This window comes from Pogona vitticeps, chromosome 12 (assembly GCF_051106095.1).
Source record: "Pogona vitticeps strain Pit_001003342236 chromosome 12, PviZW2.1, whole genome shotgun sequence".
Taxonomy (NCBI): Eukaryota; Metazoa; Chordata; class Lepidosauria; order Squamata; family Agamidae; genus Pogona; species Pogona vitticeps.
Window position 1 is genome coordinate 9935059 of NC_135794.1, and position 23834 is coordinate 9958892.

General features: G+C 43.8%; 1 protein-coding gene across 2 annotated transcripts in view; it reads right to left on the reverse strand.

Moving 5' to 3' along the window:
* CCDC33 (coiled-coil domain containing 33) overlaps nt 1–23834 on the reverse strand; it is a 219247-nt gene that overhangs the window by 165942 nt on the left and 29471 nt on the right. The window contains exon 2 of one of the 2 annotated variants that reach the window (XM_078381075.1): nt 6638–6706. The exons of the other annotated variant lie outside the window; for it this stretch is intronic. Coding sequence (XP_078237201.1) covers nt 6638–6706 — 69 coding nt within the window. The remainder of the gene's footprint in view (nt 1–6637; nt 6707–23834) is intronic. 2 annotated transcript variants of the gene reach the window in all.

A 23834-nucleotide genomic window follows, 5' to 3' on the forward strand; every position in this document is an offset into this window, starting at 1 on the left:
ACAGTGATCTAGCTTGCCAGCTGAGAGGCCCAGCAGAGGGGGGTAGGCTCTGACTCGATACTGTTGCAAGTTAGTGCTGAAGAACAGCAGCAATCTCTAGGGAGAGCTGGTTCTGAGGCAAGAAGGAAAAAAGTGGTCGTTTTATTCTGAGGCTTGACTTTTTAAAGCAGCCTGTTCTGAGGGGGGATTATGCCCTTGACTCGAAGCCAGATGGCAGAAATGAGTGAAGTGAAAGACCCCCAGATTGACCAAGGTTCTGAGGATGAATTTGGCTCAGTGCAGGGTGACAGCACAGGAGAGCAGAACCCAGAGATCAGAATAATACTCCTAGCCCAACAGCATGAACTGAGGGTGAGGGAAATGGAGAGGCAGGAAAGATTGGAGAGAGAGAGAATGGAAATGGAGAGGGAGAGAGAGAAAATTGCTCTGGAAAAAGAAAGAATGGTGTTTGAATTAAGAAAACTGGAACTGATGAACCAGAACAATAATAACAATAGGGATTCTGAGGGAGGCCAATTGTCTAAGGCTGACCTGAAGAAATTCCCTGTGTACCACAAGGGAGATTGTCCTGAGGTGTTCTTTTCCTTAGTGGAAAGAGCGTTTGTGGACTTCTCAGTGAGGGAAACTGAGAAGATGACCATCATGCGATCTTTAATCAGTGGTAGCCTGGCTGAGGTTTATGCCGAGATGCCTGAGGAACTGATGAAAGATTTTGCAGAGTTTAAAAAACTGGTGTTTGCCAGACATGGGATAAATGCGGAGCAGCTGAGACAAAGATTCAGGTCCCTCACCAAGAAACCAGAACAGACTTTTACCCAAGTGGGGGCCCAATTGGTGAGGCTGCTTGAGAAGTGGCTATCGCAGGAAGGGACAGAGACCTATGAGCAGCTGAAAGACTTGATAGCACTGGAACAGTTCTATTCAGTCCTGCATGGGGAATTGAAATTCCAGGTGAGGGAAAGGAAACCGAAATCTGTGGCAGCAGCCGCAGAGATCGCGGATTTTATTTCCCAAATAAGAAAGCCCTTGGGTGAGGGGAAATCTGTAGGTAAACCCAAAGAAACCTACAGCAAGTACTCTCAGGGACCAGGGAAAAGCCAGCAAGGGGGAGGGGCCCTTGGTGAAGGGAAGCCCTCAGACATGAAACTAAGACCTCAGATTTTGGAGGGAAAACCAAAACAAGATGAGAGAGAATCAAAATACACCAGAAAATGTTATTTCTGTCAGGGAAAGGGTCATCTAATCTCAGAGTGTGAGAAATTAAAGCAGCTAAAAGGAATGGTGCCTCAGAATGCTAGTGGGACCAAGCCAAAAGCTGTGTTCTGTGTCCAGAAAGAGCAAGGCTCAGTGTCACTGAGGGAGCCTGTTGCCATGGCTACTCAGTCTGGAACAGCTACCTCTGCTGATCAGGCTGAGGAAAATGGTCCTCTTGTGGAGGTAAAGCGCTGCTTGCTGATAAAAACAGATTCTCAGTTGTTTGAGACAGCAGGAGTGGACGTAGGAATACTTGACCGTCAGTATAGGGGGCTGCGGGACACTTGTTCCCAGGTAACCCTGTGCCATCCAGATATTATTCCTAGGGAGTTTATAATCCCAAATGAGAGCATGAAGGTGGCAGGGATTGAGGGGCAGGTAATCTCTCTGCCAGTAGCAGAGGTACCTGTCAACTTTCAAGGCTGGAGGGGAGATTGGCGGCTAGCAATTTCATCGACTCTGCCAGCAGCCGTGCTCATGGGAAATGACCTGGCTGAACATGTGAAACGGGTGCTAGTGATTACACGCTCACAAGCCACCACAGGGACAGTTCAGGGGGGTAATGATGAGCCAGAGACGGAAGCAGAGGGGAGTTCAGAAGCTGTGGTGGAAACCTTAACCACAGACAGCAGATTTGGACAGGAGCAAAAGGCAGACGCCACTCTCCAAAAGTGTTTTGAACAGGTGACTGACGCCCAGCTAACACCTGAAACCCCAGTGAGATTTCTGGAGAAAAAGGGGATTTTATATAGAGAGACCCTGAGGAATATCTCAAAAGGGGGAGATGGGATCAGAAGTCAGCTGGTGGTACCTGAAAAGTATCGCCCCATGATCTTACAAAGGGGTCACGCTGACATGTTTGCTGCACACTTAAGGGTGAAAGGGCCCCTTGATTTGATCAAACAAGATTGGGAGCAGATCACCCAGGATGACCCACAAGACGTTGTGACATACATAGACACCTTGATGAATGACCTAAGGAGAAATCTAGAGCTGGCAGCAGAAAACCTGCAAGCTCAGAAGGTCAGACAGAAAACATGGTATGACCACAAAGCTAGAGAGAGGCACTTTGACCCAGGGGAGGAAGTGCTTTGGCTTAGGCCCTGCAGAGAGAATAAACTGCAGCTCAAATGGGCAGGACCATATAGGGTCATTTCCAAGATGTCAGACCTGAACTACCTAATAGAGCAGGAGGAGAACCAAGCAAGGAGGGTGGTTCATGTGAATGCCCTAAAACCCTACTACCGAGGGGAACAGAGGGTTTTATTCGCGATAAAAGCAGCTGAGAGTGAGGAAGCGGAATTACCCTTCTGGGAGGGTAGAGGGGAAGTAAAATGCAACCCAGAGGAGGTAAAGATCAGTCCTACACTCACCCAAGACCAGCAGCAAGAACTAAAAATGCTGCTTAGTAAATATCAACAGGTGTTTTCCAACAAGCCGGGGATAGTGAAGGGAGTGTTGCATCGGATCCACACAGGGGATGCACCCCCGCAGGCAGTATCCCCATACCGAGTAACGGGACCCTATAGGGACAAGGTGCGGAAGGAGCTGGACGAGATGCTTAGGGAGAACATAATCGTCCCCTCTTCTAGTCCTTGGTCCTCTCCGATAGTCCTTGTGGACAAGCCTGATGGGAGCATTAGGTTTTGTGTCGATTACAGGAAATTAAACCGTGTAACCACTCCTGATGCCTACCCAATGCCCAGGCTAGACAACCTGATTGAAACCATAGGGGGTTGTCGGTTCATCTCATCATTGGACCTGGTAAAGGGATATTGGCAATTAAGAATTGATCCCAGGGATCAAGAAAAGACTGCCTTTTGCAGCCCTTTTGGTCTCTATGAGTTTCGAGTCCTGAGCTTTGGTCTCAGAAATGCACCAGCCACATTCCAAAGGCTGATGGACCAGACCTTGGCAGGGCTCAGTGACTTTACAGTGGCCTACATTGACGACATAGGGATCTTCAGTAATACCTGGGAAGATCACCTGATACACCTGGAGTTAGTGCTGCAGAGGTTAAGTGCAGCAGGGCTAACAGTAAAGGCCAGCAAGTGTCAGCTGGGTAGCCCAGAAATAAAATACTTGGGTCACATGGTAGGGGGAGGAATGATAAAACCCCTGGAGGCCAAAATAGAAGCTGTTCGTGATTGGCCTAGACCCAACACCAAGAAAAAAGTCAAATCATTTCTTGGGTTGGTGGGCTACTACAGAAAGTTCATCCCGAGGTTTAGCGAGATTGCGGCTCCGCTGACCGATCTGACGAGGAAGAAGGCTGATGACCGCATCCCGTGGACCAGCGACTGTGAGGCGGCGTTCCAGAGGTTGAAGGAGGCGTTAATCAACTATCCTGTCCTGCGCGCTCCAGACTTCGACCGGGAGTTCATCATCTACACCGATGCGTCTAACAGCGGGGTAGGAGCAGTTCTGTGCCAGGAGGATGAGAATGGTGACCAGCATCCAGTGTCCTACCTGAGTAGGAAACTTCAAAAAGGTGAGAGACATTTGGCAACCGTGGAGAAGGAGTGTTTGGCCATAGTCTACGCGATCCAGAAGGCCAAGCCTTACATCTGGGGAAGACATTTTATTCTGTGTACTGACCATTCACCATTGCAATGGTTAAAGACAATGAAAACCCACAATAGCAAACTTATGAGGTGGGCTTTAAACCTACAGGACTATGACTTTGAAGTGAAAGTGGTCAGAGGGTCAGTGAACTGTGTTGCTGACGCCTTATCAAGAAGACCTGAAGAATGAAGACGGCGAATGAACATGGACTATGTGTATATAATGATGACAAAAAAGGTTAAATGTACCTGGTTTTGAATTTGGTTTGTAAGAATAAAGGTAAATTGATGTAATGTATATGGTAAATGTTTAAATGCCTATTTGCTATGGTTAACTTAGAATGTAAGTATAAGTAAGTATAATATGGTATGTATAACTGTTGTTGTGTATTTTATACAGGTTGTTTTTTGGTGAAAAGCACCTTAGCTTTCCCCCTACAAAACAACTTATAAAGAGGGGAGGTGTTACATACAGCACTGATGTTACCTGTCTGTCATGGGTTTGGAGGGAAAGTTCCATCCTATGGGGAGTGGAAGGCGGGACATCAGGAGGAGGGGCTGTACTGTATAAATATGTGAAGCGTGTGTGGAGAGTTTATGGGATGCTGAGAGACACTGGGATGTGACGAAGCAGCAGCTGGGAAGAAGAAGCTGTTGTGGGAGTCTGTGTGTCAGACAGGGTACTACTGTGTGTCAGAGTACCAACCTGATAGGTTCAGGTGTCTGTTGGTTAGCCAGAACTGATGGGTTCAGGGTCTGTGCTTTAAGTTAAGGGTTCTGGGTGAACCACACTGTGTGTATGTATGAGTGAGAATAAGCCACGTTACTTTATTTTATTCACCTAATCATTTTATTATCTCTGTGTGTATTTAAATAAACCTTATTCGTTTTATTGTTTAAAAATCCATCCCTGGTCTGTGTGACTTCTTACAGGGAATGGTTGGTGGCAGCTTAGTGTAACTGTGTGACATATCCCAGTAGGTCTGGGTTTGTCACAACTATGACATTTTGTAGGGACGTGGTGGCGCTGTGGGCTAAACTGCAGAAGCCTGTGCTGCAGGGTCAGAAGACCAAGCAGTCGTAAGATCGAATCCACATGACGGAGTGAGCGCCCGTCGCTTGTCCCAGCTCCCGCCAACCTAGCGGTTCGAAAGCATGCAAATGCACGTAGATCAATAGGGACCACTTCAGTGGGAAGGTAACAGTGTTCCGTGTCTAAGTCGCACTGGCCATGTGACCACGGAAGATTGTCTTCGGACAAAAACGCTGGCTCTGTGGCTTGGAAACGGGGATGAGCACCACCCCCTAGAGTCGGACACGACTGGACAAAAATTGTCAAGGGGAACCTTTACCTTAACTATGACATTTACAAAAAAAAGAAGGGGGGGGAATAAGATGGAAGGACATGGTGGCAGTTAATTTCCTTGGTGCTGTCCACAGGTATTTTTGATCTCACCAACCTGTACCTGCTGTAGAACCAGCAAATTGTGACAATGAAAGACTGCATCTCCTTCATCTTATATTTTATCTTGTTTGCTTGGTTCCTGTTTAGGGCATTGCAACTTGTGGAAACGAATCCCAGTAAATCCAGGTAAAACCCACACGCTTTCAGAGAAAAGTGAGGGAGAACATGAAAAGTGAAGTGCCCTGTCTAGAAAATACCCAAGTGACTTCAAAGGTCCACCTAAAACCAGAGATAATTTTCAGTAGTTCTTTCAAAGGTTTGGAGTGACAACAGACATTTACTAGGAAAAGGGCTTCTCCGGTGGTGAAACCCCAGTTATGGAATACCTCCCAAGAGAGGCCCACTTGGGACCTTCTTTGTCTTTTGGTACCATATCAAGATCTGATTATTTTCCAAGTGTTGTATAGCTCTTAAACCAGGGTGTTCTGGTAAAAACATCACAGTGGCCAGGGAGAAGATATGCTGGCTGAAATCTAGCCAGAGGCTACTGTATGATCCGTGTATAAGATGCTACTTTTTCCTAAAACCATTACACTAAAAATTGAGGGGTGTCTTATACATGGAAGTAAGCTGAGAACAAGTAGAGAACAAAACTGCCCATACCTTGCCTCTGTAAACAGGCTTCCTTCAGTCAGGAGGCTTAGCTTCCTACAGTCAGGAGACTTAGCTTCCTACAGTCAGGAGACTTAGCTTCCCTCATCACGAGCCTTAGAGAACTGACGTCAGCTGATGCTGAACAAACTTTACTTTTACTTTTATTAGATTTTTACCCCGCCCCCCCAGACAAAGTCTACTCGGGGCAGCTTACATACATAATAAAAACATCACAGAAACAACATCGTAAAAACATTTAAAACATAAAATTTTTAACAATCACATAAATCCTTGCCAAGATGAGGTGATTAGAAAGAAAAAGAGTAAAGATCAGTTAATTGACTGGAGGGAAGGCCTGCCTAAAGAGCCAGGTTTTTAAATGGCTTTTAAAAACAAACCAATTGGAACGCACCTCCTTGGAGGTGGAGCCTGTAGGCTAAGATGCAACAGGGTCTCATGAGCGTTCTGAGCCAAGAGGCTGACTCCTCAAAGCTAGGTTTTCTTAATTTGGCGGTTAGAAAAGTGGGGGGGGCACATCTTATAAACAGAAAAAATACGGTATTTAATTACTACATGTCTAAGCTAGACAAAGCTGCTCTATTCATTTGAAAAAGTCTGCTTGGAGAGAAAAAAGCTTATGAAAAATAAAAACTAGTTCCACTTAGGTGCTACCTGACTTCCAATTTCTCTTTTGCTACAACAGACTAACACAGCTACTGTCTAGATTACACCAAAGCTAGGATTCAGCCCTTAGACCTACCTTTTTTGTTCCCCAGGAGAAGAAACTGAATGGATTTCGAATGTGGGACCGGTTGCTGCCTTTTTTTTCCTGAAGCCACAGGATTCAAAAGCCATAATAGACAGAAAAGATTTCTCAGTTTCATACACTTACACAATTCTTCCTCTACACGCTATGACTACATTGATTAAAGGTAAAGGTAAAGGTTCCCCTTGACAATTTTTGTCCATTCGTGTCCGACTCTAGGGGGTGGTGCTCATCCCCGTTTCCAAGCCATAGAGCCAGCGTTTGTCTGAAGACAATCTTCTGTGGTCACATGGCCAGTGCGACTTAGACACGGAACGCTGTTACCTTCCCACCGAGGTGGTCCCTATTAATCTACTTGCATTTGCATGCTTTCGAACCGCTAGGTTGGCGGGAGCTGGGGCAAGCGACGGGCACTCACTCCATCGTGTGGATTCGATCTCACAACTGCTGGTCTTCTGACCCTGCAGCACAGGCTTCTGCAGTTTAGCCCGCAGCACCACCACGTCCCTGTGACTACATTGATTAGTGTGTCTCATTTGCAGAATCACTGCCTTGCACCAGTGGAGTCTGGTGACTCGTTTTGTGAGGGGCAGTGAAGCCGCTCTGGGTTTTAGCGAAAGGATATTAAAGAAGCTATTCAGCGTGCTGGGGCTACTTGTGGGGAAGTGAAATTCAGTACCTTGGATAGCTCTTGCCAATTTCAGACTAAAACCCAGTGGAGTAACCAACTCGCTCTTGCTTTGGCTTAGAACAGCCAGTTGGATTGAGAATCATGCACTCACTACTGAATAGCTAATATTGGGCAAGTGGCAGAAGGGGAAGGGAAAATCCAATTCATTCTTCCAGTGGTTTGGGGAAGGGTAGTCCTTCCCTCATGAATGTCTTTGGCTACGATGAAGCAGTGAACAGTTAGGGATATAAAGCTTATCCTATTTTCAGTCCATGTCAGTTTCTCATGTGTTTACTGGTCACTGAATACATATTTTGCTTGCATTAAACATGTCATTTTATAGGCATTTTGGCATGTTTTTGAAACTTACTGCAAAATTTGAAAAGTGCAAAAGCAAATGAATAAATGCATATCAATCTGCATATTAGTAAAGAAGTGAAAGTCAGTTTGGCCTATGAAAATAAGCAGGCCAAATAAAGTTCTCAGATAGGCATCCCTTTGAACATTAGCTAGTTGAAGGCTAAGTGTGAAGCTACAGATTTGATCCTACCAGAACTACTATTGTGCCAGAAGTGCCTTGCAATTACTGCCCTCCCATACAGGTATTTCTGGCTAAATTAGACGTCTTTCAAGGGGAAGGGAAATACATGGATTAGTCATAGTAACTAAACAGTATATCCATGTTCCAGTCATGAATACCAGACCCTGGTGTGCTTCTCCAATGCATCCCATTAACCATTTGGGGAACAGGAAAATGGCCATTACTCAGTTCTGTATTCACAAACTGATCTTTCAAATTTAATAGCACAATGTTAACATGCACTCACTATGTAGAACTGCGCTCTATCTATCTATCTGTCTGTCTCTCAATCAATCAATCATAGCGCAATGTTAACATGCACCCATTATGTAGAACCGCGATAGATAGATAGATAGATAGATAGATAGATAGATAGATAGATAGATAGATAGATAGATAGATAGATAGATAGATAGATAGATAGATAGATAGATAGATAGATAGATAGATAGATAGATAGATAGATCTTTCAAATTTAATAGCACAATGTTAACATGCACTCACTATGTAGAACTGCGCTCTATCTATCTATCTGTCTGTCTCTCAATCAATCAATCATAGCGCAATGTTAACATGCACCCATTATGTAGAACCGCGATAGATGATAGATAGATAGATAGATAGATAGATAGATAGATAGATAGATAGATAGATAGATAGATAGATAGATAGATAGATAGATAGATAGATAGATAGATAGATAGATAGATAGATAGATAGATAGATAGATAGATAGATAGATCTTTCAAATTTAATAGCACAATGTTAACATGCACTCATTATGTAGAACTATGAACTATCTATCTATCTATCTATCTATCTATCTATCTATCTATCTGATAGATAGATAGATAGATAGATAGATAGATAGATAGATAGATAGATAGATAGATAGATAGATAGATAGATAGATAGATAGATAGATAGATAGATAGATAGATAGATAGATAGATAGATAGATAGATAGATAGATAGATAGATAGATAGTTCATAGTTCTACATAATGAGTGCATGTTAACATTGTGCTATTAAATTTGAAAGATCTATCTATCTATCTATCTAGATATCTAGATATCTATCTAGATATCTATCTAGATATCTATCTAGATACACACAAACACACACAGAGACACAGACACAAACATACATACATACCCTTGGCCGGATCCAGCAGGGCTCGTCTTATGTACTTATAAGACTGTTTTCAAAGGAATTTTTGAACATTCTCTTTTTCAGTCCGTTCCTTCCAAAAAGCAAGCCCCTTTTGGCAAACTATTCTCCAAATGAGCTTCAGCTGTCTCCAGCCCTTCCCAAAATAAGCCAAGACTAGGCCAGGTCATTTGGGAAGGTGCAAAATGGCAGCCAGCTGGCCAGTCCAGGTGCTGTTGCTTGCCTCTGGAAGGAAGGGATTTGGAGGAATGTCACAGTGTTGGTGCTGCAGCCGGGGACCAACCTTGGTGCCTAAACAACTGCTGGAGAATTTCTTCTACCCAATTTCACTCCCTGTTAGGAGTCTTACAAGAGGCCGTTTTGACTCAGCCTCTTTATGATGGCAAAAGGATATAGGGCAACTCACCTCAGGACTATGAGTTTCCTCATTCGCCATTTCTTCAGATATTAAGATGTACTCTACCCTAGGACTTCAGATGTTCTAGCCAACTTCAGGCTAAGGGAGATTTAGTGGGGAAGCCAGTGAGCAAGCTTGCTCATTGCATGTGGGAATGAACTTTACATTAAAACCACCTGGTTGTGACATCATCAGCATCACAGTTCTGAGACCAACATTATTATCTCATGATAGAGACAGACTGATCTTAGAATCTTATCAGTCATATTGAATATATATAGCCTTCAGAGGTGTGTGTGCGCGCGCGTACGCGTGCACACAAACACACACACATGCACACACACAAGCATGCACAAATACTATATATTGTACTTGTTATAGTTTAATAGAAGTTTGCAAATTATGCAGGAGACATTCTCTCACACAGCTCAGATGGAGCATGTATGACTTACTGTATAAATGGCCAAAAAATCTACCAGGTTCACCTTTTGTTTGTTTGTTTGTTTGTTTGTTTGTTTGTTTGTTTAACTTATATGCGACCCACACTACCCAAAAGTGATACCATGTGCATCCCCTAGAACCAAATGTGAATGGAAACACACCTTAAGCTTGGAGTTTATGGTACAGTACTTTTAAAAGTTTGTAATGATATTCACAAAACTAGCAAACAAAAAAGTGTTGGAAACATGTGCACACCATTCTTGTAAGCAGGTTTTAATCAATGGAACTCTGTGCTAAAAATGCAAAGCAAAGTGTGCTGCTTATATTTTTATTTATTTATTTATTTATTGTATTTATACACCGCCCCATAGTGCTTCAAGCACTCTCTGGGTGGTTTACAATGATGCTGGCTACACATTCCCTGCCCCCCAGCGAACTGGATACTCATTTTACTGACCTGGGAAGGATAGAAGGCTGAGTCAACCTTGAGCCGGCTAGCTGGGATTTGAACCCCAGGTTGTGAGCACAGCTTTGGCTGCAGTACAGCAGTTTAACCACTGTGCCACGAGATCAACCTTGGCACCTAAACAACTGCTGGAGAATTTCTTCTACCCAATTTCACTCCCTGTTAGGAGTCTTACAAGAGGCTATTATAATACAGGGTAAAACTTACATGCATCCTAGAATATTTCATTTGTTCTTGAAGAATTTCAAACTGGACTTTAAAATGACTTCCTCCATTTTTTCAAATAATGTTTTGTATGTCTTGCCGTGCATCAGAAAAGTGATAAATAAATAATTGTAATAAATAATAATTCCAAACATGACATTTTCAAAGGCTTTTTTTCTCTGACTCCAGTTTGAGCCTGGCCTGGATTGCTACCTGCGGAGAAATGCATCCCATCATTATTTCCAAATGTAATTCTTTCTTAGAACTAAGGCAAGAATCCCTCTTTGAAAAAAACAAGATCAAATGCTTTAGGTCAGTGGTCCCCAACCTTTTCCGAACCACGGACCAGTGTGGGACTAGGGGGGTGGCATCCATGGGGGGCACCCGTGTGTGCACGGGGGGCACCCATGATTGCATGTGGAGGGGGGATTGTGTGTGCATTTGTGCATGCGTGGGAAGCGTACATGCGGGGGGGGGGGGAGATCTGTCTCCGCAGCCCAGTCCTGCCAAGGCCAAGGCCCAGTACTGGGTCACGGACCACGGGGGGTTGTGGATCCCAACTTTAGGTATCTGGTTGCAAAATCAGAGACTGGGTGTTTGATTCCCACCATTCCTCCTTGATAGCAGCTGGACTCAATGGTCCATAGGATCCCTTCCAACTCTTCAGTTCTAAAATTATTACATTTGGGGAGGTGGGGGGGGGAATCAATAACTGAAAGGAGGCAAATTTCCCCTGGAACACCAGAACGACAAATAAGTAGGCTCAAGATCAAATTGAGTCTGAATGTTTACTTGGAGCTAAACTGAGGCTATCATACTTTGGAAGTATTTATAAGACAAGATACACTGAAAAAAACAATGATGTTAAAAAACGAAAAGCAGTAAGAAAAAAGGAAAACCCTTATGTGAGATGGATTGACTTAACAAAAGAAGCCACTGTCTTTTGTTTACAAGACCTCAGCAGGGCTCTTGGTGATAGGAACGTTTGTAGGTTGTTAATTCAGAGGGTTTCCATGACTCAGAAGTAATTGGACATAAAAAACAACATGCTCTGATATGGGGAAAGAGAAATGCTGGTGTTAAAACAACAGGACCAGGCTAGGATAAACTATCCACTTTAATCTGACTGGCGTGAAGGGATTGTGTCCTTCCCTGGTCGCCCTCAGACAGCAAATTAACTGGGAGCACCTTTCCAGTTCCCTCTGATCTTCGCCACAATTCTCACAATTGCTGAGATGCAGGAGGGGAGATGGGTTTTTCCCAACCACCCACCATATTGTAAGCTATCCCTATTGTACAGTGGTGCCTCACATTACGATGTTAATTCGTTCCAGTGAAATCACTGTAGAACGAAAACGTCGTAATGTGAAAATAAAAAGCCCATTGAAACGCATTGAAACCCTTTCAATGCATTCCAACAGGCTGGAAACTCACCATCCAGTGAAGATCCTCCATAGGGCAGCCATTTTCGGTGCCTGTGCAGCGAGGAATCCGTCCCAGAAAACAGCGGGGAGCAATTTTATTTACCCTGTGGCCATTTTGAAACCACCGATCAGCTGTCCGAAAACCCGTCATTTTGCGAAGAATCGGTTCCCGAAGCAGGGAACCGATCGTCGCAAAGTGAAAAATCCCTATCTAGACCATCATTTTGCGATCGCAAAAGCGATTGCAAAAAGGTCATCATAATGCGGTTTCGTCGTAATACAGGGCAATCGTAAAGTGGGGCACGACTGTACTGCAAAAAAATACATTGGTTGAGGGAGCTATCTGCATTTTTGACTCCACTTAACAGCATAGTGAGGAGGATTGTTAAGATGAGGTCCAAAATTCACTAGGAAATTATTGCCACAACTGCCCTGTGATCTTTTTGCTTAAGCTACACAGGGGGGAGCTGGCGCACCTACCAGATTCTCTGCAATGATTCCATTTCTTCGTCTGTGATTTATGGGCAGTTGTTGGAACACACCAGCTTTATCTTTCTCCCGAGACCTCATAAAATAATAGTGGGCTCAGGCATATGAAGATGAACTGAGTGCAGTGTAAGCTTTCCCTAACTCAATGGTTCCCTGGGCGCCCTTAAAACCAGATGGAGACCTCTTTACATAGGCTAAATAAAGAAGAGTTGAAGAGGAAAGAGCCTGCTGGAGGCAAAGGAAGGACAAGAACAGACCCATTTTCTGGCAAACAGGACAAGACTGCTTCATAGCTCCTTTGTCTGCCAGTAAAATAGATTTGAGCCTCAGTGAAAGACAAGGCATTTAGATGAGAATAGAACTAGTCCAAGAGATATTGCTGCCTGAGGCAGGCAGTGCACCAGAGTCGCTTGTCAAAATCCATAGTGTCCATGTTTATTTTGCTGCACAAGCTAGAAAATTCCCAAGTGGCTCCTTCATAAAGTACAATAAGAACAAAGCTAAGTTAAATATTCCCTACCTTTTTGTGACACATGCTTTCTGCCTAAGGCAGCCACTGCTTTATATGCTAAGAGACCATTAGGACTCTGATGAACTCTGTTTTTGCAGGTATCATGGATCTGCTTAGGGTTTTAATCTGAACTTTGTAAGTGCTCCTCAAGGCTCTGAATCCTATACCCAAATTATGTTCTTCAAAATGGATAGGTCCTTTAAAGGTCTGGGTAAAGCCTGGGATGGATTCACCATCCCCATGAAACTGGAGTCACTGCAACCTAGCACAGCCCTTGATAAGAGGTAGTTGGCCTTTCCAGCCAAATGTAGTAGCATCATAGCAAATTTTTGACCTATCAAAATACCATCCTCAGAACAAAACTCAAGCAAGAATGTTACTTTACTTTACTTTTACTTTTATTGAACTTATACCCCGCCCCTCTAGACAAGGTCTACTCAGGGCGGCTTACATGAGTAATAAAATACAATAAAATAACATACATAAAACCTACTAATATCTATATACATTAGCAAGATGGGATAGTTAAGAGACAGAAAATCAGTTAATTGACTGGAGGGAATGCCTGCCTAAAGAGCCAGGTTTTTAAATGGCTTTTAAAAACGCCCAGTGAGGGAGCCAGACGGATTTCCATTGGGAGAGTATTCCACAGCCGAGGGGCCACTGCCGAGAAGGCCCAGTTTCTTGTTCTTTCCTTCCGGGCCTGTCTCGGTATAAGGCCCCTCAGCCGTCCCTGCTGGCTTTGCCGAATGATTCAGGTAGTTCTAGGTGGGAGAAGACAATCTGCCAGGTATCGAGGTCCCAAACCATTTAGGGCTTTATACGTGATCATTAGCACTTTGAAATCAATGCGGAAACAAATGGGCAACCAGTGCAAAGCAGCCAGGGTGGGGGAGATATGCTGATATTTTCTCACCCCACTAAGAAACCTGGCTGCCACATTTTGCACCATTTGAAGTTTCCGCATCAATCTCAAAGGCAGCCTCATGTAGAGTGTGTTACAATGGTCTAACTTTGAGATTACGAGCAAGTGGACAAGAGTAGTGAGGCCCCCCCCCCCCCCCCCCGGTCAAGATATGGTTGCAGCTGGGCAATCCACCATAGATGAAAATAGGCGGAGCGGACCACGGACGCCACCTAGATTTCCATGATAAGGGCCGGGTCCAGATGTATCCCCAAGCTGCGAACCTCGCTCTTTGCGGAGAGGGTTGTCCCCCCAAAAGAAAGGGAGTCACCCAAACTGCTGACAGAGGGACCACCCACCCTCAAGACCTCCGTCTCGTCCGAGTTCATCCTCAACCCATTCAACTGCATCCATTCCATGTTCAAAATAATATGTCCCTAGAGCAGGGGAGAGGAATATGTGGCCCTTTTACTGTTGTTGGATTCCATTGTCCACCAGCCCTGGGCAGCCTGGCCAAAATCAGGGCTGATGGGAAATACTGTATAGCCCAGTGACAGAGAGAGAGAGAGAAATAAATTAATTCGTAATATTTCCCCCTTATCTTGCTACATCCAAGCTTTTTTCAATGTCTTTCTGCTCTTCTTCATTCCTCCTGAAAGCACTGTTTATATTCCGTGTCATTTTGTACCAAGGACAAAGTTCAGCATTTCCCATTTGCAGATGAAGCCTGTGGTGAAACCCTTGGGGTCAGAAACTTTTAAAAGCTCATTTAAGAAAAGAAAAGCTCTAGCAGAGAAGTTTCAGTGGAGAAGTGGATTTATTGACGGTTTCTTAAAAACATCTGAAACATGTTTTAAAGAAAATCAGTTTCCTTACAGCCTAGAGAAACGGGGCTCTTAAAAGGCATTTAGGCCCATGTGGAGAAGCTGTCCACATACAGCAGCCTCCCCCTTTTGACACCATCTTAGTTCCATGTTGGTTGGCACATTTACCCAACCCTTCACCCTTGTGAAGTATGACTGAAATAGGGCTTTCCCCGTCACCTCAAATCCTCACCTACCTCCTGGTCATCCTGAGAGAGCAGCTCTAGCTTCTTCTAACTGCCCCCCTCCCACACACACACAACAGCAGCTTTGTGTCCCAGACTATTCACGGAAATCTCTAGAATCCAAAGGTTAGTTCCAGAGTTCTCCTAGAAGACCGCACATTTTTGCCCTTCCTCATTCCAAACAGTTAATGATTGATGTGTCTTGTAATGAGCAGCAATAAGACAAGAAAGAGGATTAGTAGCTTGGGATCTGACTTCACAACCCATTAAGCAGAGGACAGAGGTTAAACAGCCCCATTACAGGCTATAACAGCTGCCGAACAAGCAAGCACAACATGTTTACTAGTAACTGGGATAATCTGCTGTTGCTTGAAGAAAGGAACCTGGGCTGATAGCAAGAGAGGTGTCTAAAAATGTTATGATGGGGAGAACAGAAATAGACAACTGAGCTGTCTTTTTCAACCTCTACTAATGGATAAGAATAGAACAGCTGTTGGGCTCCATGTAGCCTGGATATGGTCTTCTCTGTGGGTTTCCCAAGGGGCTTGCCATCAGTAAAAACTTTATTGTCAAACATGATGAAACACGTCTACAATGGTCACTGGAAGTGCAAATCTCTAATTACAAACCTGCCCGTCCTCTAAGATCAGGCCAGGGGGCCCTTCTGAAGGTCCCATCCCTGAAACACATGGGGGGGATGACATGCCGAAATAGGGCCTTCTCAGCTGTTGCCCCCCAACTTTGCAACGCCCTCCCTATAGAGATCCACCTGGCTCCGACACTTCTGGTTTTTCGGTGCCAGGCAAAGACCTTTCTGTTTAGCCAGCATTTTAATTAAATAATATCCTTTAGCTGGCTGTATGAGCAGCAGATTTTATTAATGATAAAATGACTTTTAATATTGGGTGTCATTATAATATTGGGTATTATTTTAATTCTTTTTTTTTAATGTGGTTCCAAAGTTCTAATATTGCTGCATGGTGCTCAGAGACCATTGGTAATGGCATGGCTAAAAAAATCTTGTGAATGAATGAATGAATGAATGAATGACAACTGGAACTCACCTTCAAAAGGAAGACCAGGTGGCAGCCAACTGCAAAAACCAGACTTGAACAGATGCCCACCACCAATTTAAAAAAGGTAAGTAGGTGTAGTCCATGGGAAGCTAGGGTGGTAGGACAAGGGGTGGATTTAACCCTGGACCATCAGCAGCTGCACACCCCTTTGTTGCTGGCTAGCATGAAGTCACTTATCTAAACTAAGAGTAGGCCTCTTGAATCAACTGCTGAATTATACATCAACGCATATAGATTCCATTGAGCCAATAGGGGATCTATTCGAGTTGGACCCAGCAATAGGAACCTGGCCACTATTTATTTATTTATATTTTATTTATTGGACTTATATACCGCCCCCTTTTTTTTAAAAGCTCTTTAATCTCTCTAGATTGAGAGCGAAGACCAAAGTCCAACTGAAATGCATGCGGGACTTCCTCTTTGCAGACGATGCAGCCATCGTTGCCCACTCTGCTGAAGACCTCCAACAACTCATGAATCGTTTCAGCAAGGCCTGCGAAGACTTTGGACTAACAATCAGCCTGAAGAAAACACAAGTCATGGGCCAGGGTGTGGACTCACCTCCCTCTATTACCATCTCCACACAAGAATTGGAGGTTGTTCATGACTTTGTGTACCTTGGCTCAACCATCTCTGACACCCTCTCTCTAGATGTCGAGCTGGATAAACGCATTGGGAAAGCAGCCACCATGTTCTCTAGACTCACAAAGAGAGTATGGCTCAATAAGAAACTGACAACACATACCAAGATCCAGGTCTATAGAGCCTGTGTCCTGAGCACACTCCTGTACTGCAGCGAGTCCTGGACCCTTTGTGCAAGCGGGATCTGAAGGCCTTAGGAATAGACCTCAACAGATGGGAAACTCTGACATCTGATCGTTCAGCCTGGAGGCAGGCAGTACATCACAGCTTCTCCCAATTTGAAGAGACCCTTGTCCAGCAGGCTGAGGCAAAGAGGAAGTCACAAAGGAAGCAAAACCAGGGAGCTGGACAGGGGACAGATTGGGTTTGTCTCCAGTGTGGAAGGGATTGTCACTCTCGAATTGGCCTCCTCAGCCACACTAGACGCTGTTCCAAGTCCTCCATACAGAGCACGCTACCATAGTCTTTCGAGACTGAAGGATGCCTACTATACCGCCCCATAGCACTACAAGCACTCTCCGGGCGGTTTACAATTTTTTAATTATACAGGCTACACATTGCCCCCCCCAGCAAGCTGGGTACTCATTTTACCGACCTCGGAAGGATGGAAGGCTGAGTCAACCTTGAGCCGGCTACCTGGGATTTGAACCCCAGGTCGTGAGCACAGTTTTAGCTGCAGTACAGCGTTTTAACCACTGCGCCACGAGGCTCTATAAGGAAATGACCAATAAACCATGTGATAGAAAATCTTACCACTTGATAAATTGTCCATTTGTAGCAATGGGCTTAAACATATCAAATGGGCTGCCAATTAATTATGTGGTTGTTCTATTGGTATTTGTGGATTCACACCTGAAATTTAATATACATTTATTGTACAGCCACACAATTATTAGGCACTTCAATTAGGATTCCAACTAACTGTTTACATACGATGGTGTTTGATTCATAAGACATTGAAATATGTTTAAATGATGATGGTCTATAGAAATTGTAAAACGAAAGACAATGAGATATGACACACATGCATTGACTACTGCAATGTGCTCTGCATGGGGCTAACCTTGAAGAGGATCTCTGTTCTTCAAGTTGCTGCACTGTTCAGCGGTTAGGCTACTAACTGGTGCTTTGCATAGTGCTCATGTGACCCAGAATCTAAAAGATCTGCATTGGTTGCCAGTTGCTTATTGGACCCAATTCAAAGTGTTGGTTTTAATCTTTAAAAGCGTAAATCTCTTGGGGCCCAGCTATCTAAGGGACCATTTGTCTGGATGTTAAGATCTTCAGAAGAGACTTCCTGAAAAATACCACCCAGAAGCCCAGCCGGTGGAACATGCTCCCATCAGACATCAGGTGCCACTCTGACTGTTTTCAAGAAGGGTGTAAAAACACTAAGTGGCATATAATCCCCTGTGATTTTTGTGAACTTAATAGATTTTATAGTAGAGTTGGACTTTATTTTAATGATATTGTGATTAAAGTTGGCTTTACAGTGGTGCCTCGCTAGACAGTTACCCCGCATGACAGTTATTTTGCTAGACATTGGCTTTTTGTGATTGCTATAGCGATTCGCAAAACAGTGATTCCTACGGGGGAATTTCGCTGGACAATGTTTGGTCCCTGCTTCGGAAACCGATTTTCGCTAGACAGCGATTTTGACAGCTCCCTCCACGCTCGCAAACAGGTGTTTTCGGGACCTAAGCTTCGCAAGACAGCGATTTAAACAGTTGATCGGCAGTTCGCAAAGCAGCTTTCCTATGGCTGATCTTCATTAGACAACGACGATTCTTCCCCATTGGAATGCATTAAACAGGTTTCAATACATTCCAATGGGGAAATGCTTTTTGCTAGACAATGATTTCGCTAAATAGTGATTTCAGTGGAACGGATTATCATCGTCTAGCGAGGCACCACTGTATTTATTTCTATTGTTTGATGAAGTTTGCAAGCCACCTCTGAATGCTACTTTGTGTAGAAACAGAGTATACATACGCTAAATAAATATACATAAATTAACAAATAATAAGATGTGTGAATAAATAAGTAAAATGATCTTACATAAAACTGAACCCCTAACACCAATCCTAAACCTAATCACACTACTAACCATTCACTACAATGGAATGTATGATTCTGGAAGCAAGAACTAGGTAGGTTCCCATTTCCAAAAATGTAAGTCAACACAAACATTCATAGTTACTTATCTCTGTGTGTGCATTCCCCCTGATACATGTATGGCTTTCATACATAATTTTACATGCCACTGTCTCTAAAACATAAATTTTTGTATGTACCTTTTCTTAAGAGACAGACTTCTTTCTCCCCAGTCTGTCCCTCTCAGCACACACATACAATTCCCTACTGCAGAGAGAATCACATCCTTCTCTTTGCTTTATATATTGCACTAAACATTGATCACAAAAGGTTAATCTCTTAGCAAAAACTAACAAATAAACAAAATCAGGTGACCATGAGGCTGCCTCCCAGGAGAGCTGTAAATGTAGCTATACAGCTCCCCAATATTGCTAGTTAAATATACTTAGTAGTCTTTATGGAATGATTTTATTACAGTGGTTGATCTTAGTAGCCCAGCAAGAACGCTTCTCATCCATTTTCTAGGCCTCTCCCATTTTGCTTCTACAGACTGGTGATCTTCAAGCCTGTGGAATTAACATCGCCTCCTAGGATTCTCACATCTCTTCCTCACCACACACATCTACATATGCATGCAAACATACAACGCACACAATCTTTGATCTGTGTGTTCACCTAGATTTCACAATGCTCTTGGTTGTTGTGGGGCTGATCCCCATCAGCATCTGTCAATCTCTGCACTCTGGGGTAACTGAAGCCCTAGAAATAATCTGATTTGAGGCTGTGAAATCTCATTTGAAGGTCTATTAATGCATAGCTGGGATGACACTGGCCCCATCCTGTCTCCACAGACTTGAGACATGGGAAACAATTTCCGAGGGAAATCCATCTCTCGGAACAGGCAGAGGAAAGGGGTGTGGAAGAATCAGAAAGCAATTACCTTTGTAAGGGAGATTAAAACAATGTCTGCGTTATTCTTCCTTCTCTAAATGCACCCCCACAGTTCCCATCTTATTAGGGGGCAGGGGGACAGACTGCTGAGCTAGGGAAGGATTAGGTCCTTAAAATAAGGCTTCGAGGCACTTCTGTGAAGAAAGCAATTAGCACACTGACATGCTCATTCCCTTTTCATCGCCTGACCCAAGCGAAAAGAAGTTTTAATCAATGTTATTTCAGTAATACATAAATAAAAGATGCCAGCCTTGTGTGATGCTAACTCTGAAAGCAGATCACATTCCGGCTACAACTAGTGCCATATAATTGGAGGCAGTGTTGGGGAAGAGCCTCAGGCACAGAGTCAAGATAATTTAATACAAATTAGTTACCCTAATGGACTTTAACCATGTCTTTATACTCACAATCAAGGTGGTTAATGGCTGATACAAGGATATACGTTTACAGTGAAGCAACAAGCCATAATTTTCTGACTAAGATTATGAAACGTGGGAGTTGGTAACACTCTTCTAAGGATATACATGGGGATGTGAAGATATCTCACTATTTCTGAGGTCTTAGTCAAGACTGGTCATGTCAAGATGGTCTGACAATGATATCTCCAAACCCTGAAGTGGGTTTGGACCCTGTTCTAGCCCTAACTGAGGGTTAGAACAGACAGAGTATTTTCTAAAATAGAAATACCCGTTTTGTTGGCTATTTTTTCCCACCATCCAGGTGAAATTGAAGTTTTATTTACAACCTCTTTTTGCATACCATGGTGGATGCTTTCTTCAGCATGCAGTACAGTGGTGCCTCGCATAACGAGTGCCCCGTTTAACGACGAATCCGCATAGTGGTGTGGATTTTGCGATCGCAGAAGCGTTTCACTTACCGATCTTCGCATTGCGATGTTTTTTAAACAGCTGATCGGCGGTTCCAAAATGGCCGCTGGGTGAAGAAAATGGCCACCCGCAGCATTTTCGCGTGGTTTCCTCGCTTACCGGGGTGGGGGAAATGGCAGCCGTATGGAGGATCTTCGCATAATGGTGAGTTTTCCCCCCATAGGAATGCATTAAACAGGGTTTAATGCGTTCCTATGGTTTTTTTTGCCCCGTATAGCGACGATTCTGGATAGCAACGATTTATCCAGATTATCGTTGCTATGCAGGGCACCACTATACTACTTATCTGGTTTCAAGAGTCCATGATGTTCAAGAACTTAACTGGTCTTCCGTTGGTGCCCTGACCAGCCTATTGAAACGCTTTGTGTTTCGAATCAAGGCAGAAAGGGTAAAAGGAAGGTGGGCAGAGTGCTGAACACTTTCTGTTTAGAGAGATGGGTCATCAGTTCCAAACCACTAGCTGAAGAGGGGACTGAAACCACACCCGTCCCCCATGAGCATCTTGGAGACTGCAGACTGCAGCTATCTCCTTCTAAGAAGCTACACCTGCCCCCCAACAGTGATTACAAAACTTTTGGGACTTTAATATATATAATTTTGGAACTACCATGAAAACTTGGTGCACAGCTGAGGAAGATGAATTATCACTGAAAGCTTGATTTTTTTCCCCTTCTTAATGGTCCAATCACCTGTTCCTGCATTTTATAGTTTTGGGGACCATCCTGCCTTGTCCTGATTTTTGCATAAAGTAGATTTTTTTTCCTGTAATGTTAGCTCGTTTACCACATGAAGAACTGGGCCAACATTTATATCCTTGTTAAGACAACAATGAAACAGAAGCTCCACTGGGGTGTTCAGCCTCCTGTGCCATAACTCTGAATTGACTTGACAGCATACATTGATGATGATGATGATGAATGTACAGATTTCTGTCAGACCCAGTTCCACATCAGTCTGTTCATCATGATTTCAGCAACATGCTTAACATACTGTATATATTTTAATGCCCAGAAATTCATATCCATTTTATGTACACATCTCTCTCAAATACAGTGGTGCCTCGCTTAGCAATGTTAATCCGTGCAGCAAAAATCGCTGCTATGCAATTTCATCGCTAAGCGATTTTAAAAAGCCCATAGAAACGCATTAAAACGCGTTTAATGCATTCCTATGGGCTTAAAAACTCACCTTATGTGAACATCCTCCATTGCAGTGGCCATTTTCAGTGCCTCTAAAGCGAGGCAAAACAGTGGGCGACCGTTTTGTTTACCCGGTGGCCATTTTGGAACTGCCGATCAGCTGTGAGAAAATGGGACTTTGCGATATTCGCTTCCCTGCGATCATCACAAAGCCCCCGCCAATCAGCTGTGCAAAAATGGGGGCTTTGCGATGATCACTTCCCCACGATCATCGCAAAGCGATTGCTCTTGCGATGGCAAAAAGTCAATCGCAAAGCAATTTCGTCGTTAAACGGAGCGATCGCTATGCGAGGCACCACTGTATACAATTCCAAATGCAACTTCCTCTGAAATACGCCTTTTCTTTCTACACACATTTTTGTATCATATGTTTGAGACAAGAATAGCTTAACAACATACAGAATCTGAGGAGCAGAAGGATAATTGTGTTTCAAGTCTGGAAAAGTACACATGGGCACACTGATAAAATTAAACCCATTAAGAAGAGGAAGCTGACACATCACCCATACCATTGAGAAGGTTATAAGTTTTCCATTCTTTTCTATCACAAATTTTCTTCCCTGCTTCTCCCTCTCCTGGAAATGTTTTTAACATATTGATCACTGGCAGGGCTGTGAGTGAGGGAGAACACTATGTAAATGTCATTTCCAAAGGCTCTTTCTCCTTTTGTTGTTGCAGCCGGAGATGGGTTTTCTCCGAAGAGGCCTTGGGGGAGCTCATTAGACATTGCCTGGACTTATCAGCAGTGGGAGAGAATCAGACTCTTCTTCACTTTCGATTGCCCCCTCCCCACGTTAAACATTCCAGGAAAACCCACATTTTTTGAGAAAAAATGGTGAGCCAGTTTCTCAAGAGTGAATTAGCTGTATGATCTGAGGACCCCGTAGGGCTCATATTTGCGATTCAGTTCCGTTCCATTCCATTTATGCAGAACAGCCCCAATTCACCTGACAAATAATTAAAACACCAAGCTGGATGGCACACCAGTCATTGCCTTCTCCATTAAGTGAGTTTTCGCAGTTCCTCTATTAGTCAGCTGCTCTGGCACCATCTCCTCCTCCCTCCCACCCCCCATATATATAAAAGAACACAATTTCCCCCTTTTAAGTGCATTTACTTGTCTTGTAAAGGCAGACACTTGACAAGTGCTGAGCGATTATTACAGACAGGAGGAAGGGGTAGAGCTGAATACCTAATAATACCTTATCCTAATGGATGACTGTTACTTCCAACCGATTCTCCAAAATGTTTCCATTGAAAGCAAATGAATCAAGGATTCATCCATTGCTATAGAAACTCAGCTTCATCTTGGCATGGCTCCTTACATTTCATGGTACAGTACTTGCATGTATGCAGCCAGTGTCTGCTTACTTATTTGTTTATTCATTTTGGTCCTGCTTTTCTAGACGAAAAGGGGAAGACAGGAGCTGCCTAATATGATGTCAGTGTTTTTCCATCTAGTAGAAACCAAATAAAATGGTGAGGTCTAAGGCGCTTAAGTTGGTGGGCCTGGGAATATCTAGAGATGCAGGTGAGGATCTGGTGTAGGTGGTAGTAACTTGAAGAGAAGAGGAACGTACGTGCGAGAGCGTGGCAGATTTGGCAGCTTGTGATGTAGCCAAAGTCAACAGATGAGGCCGTTTCAGTACCGTAGTTGGCTGAGTGGTGAAGGGCTCGACAAGATGACTCCTCTTAAAAGACGTCTTGTGCGGTTTCGGTACCAGGGAGGAGGTGCAGTATCATCCTCAGAAGAGGATTGGTAGTATTCCTGGGCTCTCAGATGATATTGAGGGGAGACGGTGAGTCCGAGGAATTGGAAGGATAGTAGTAAACATACCGAGGGTGTTTCAGCTCTATGTAGAGACTGGTATCAGATTGCCAATATCGATACGACTGGTGTCGATATCGTTTGGGTGGAGGATTGTAGTAGGTTGGAGACTCGTATAAGGTAACTTTGGATGATGGTATCGAGCCTGGGAGTCGTACGATGGCAGCAGCCCTGTAGATATCAGAGGTTGTGCAAATTTGGCATCAGATT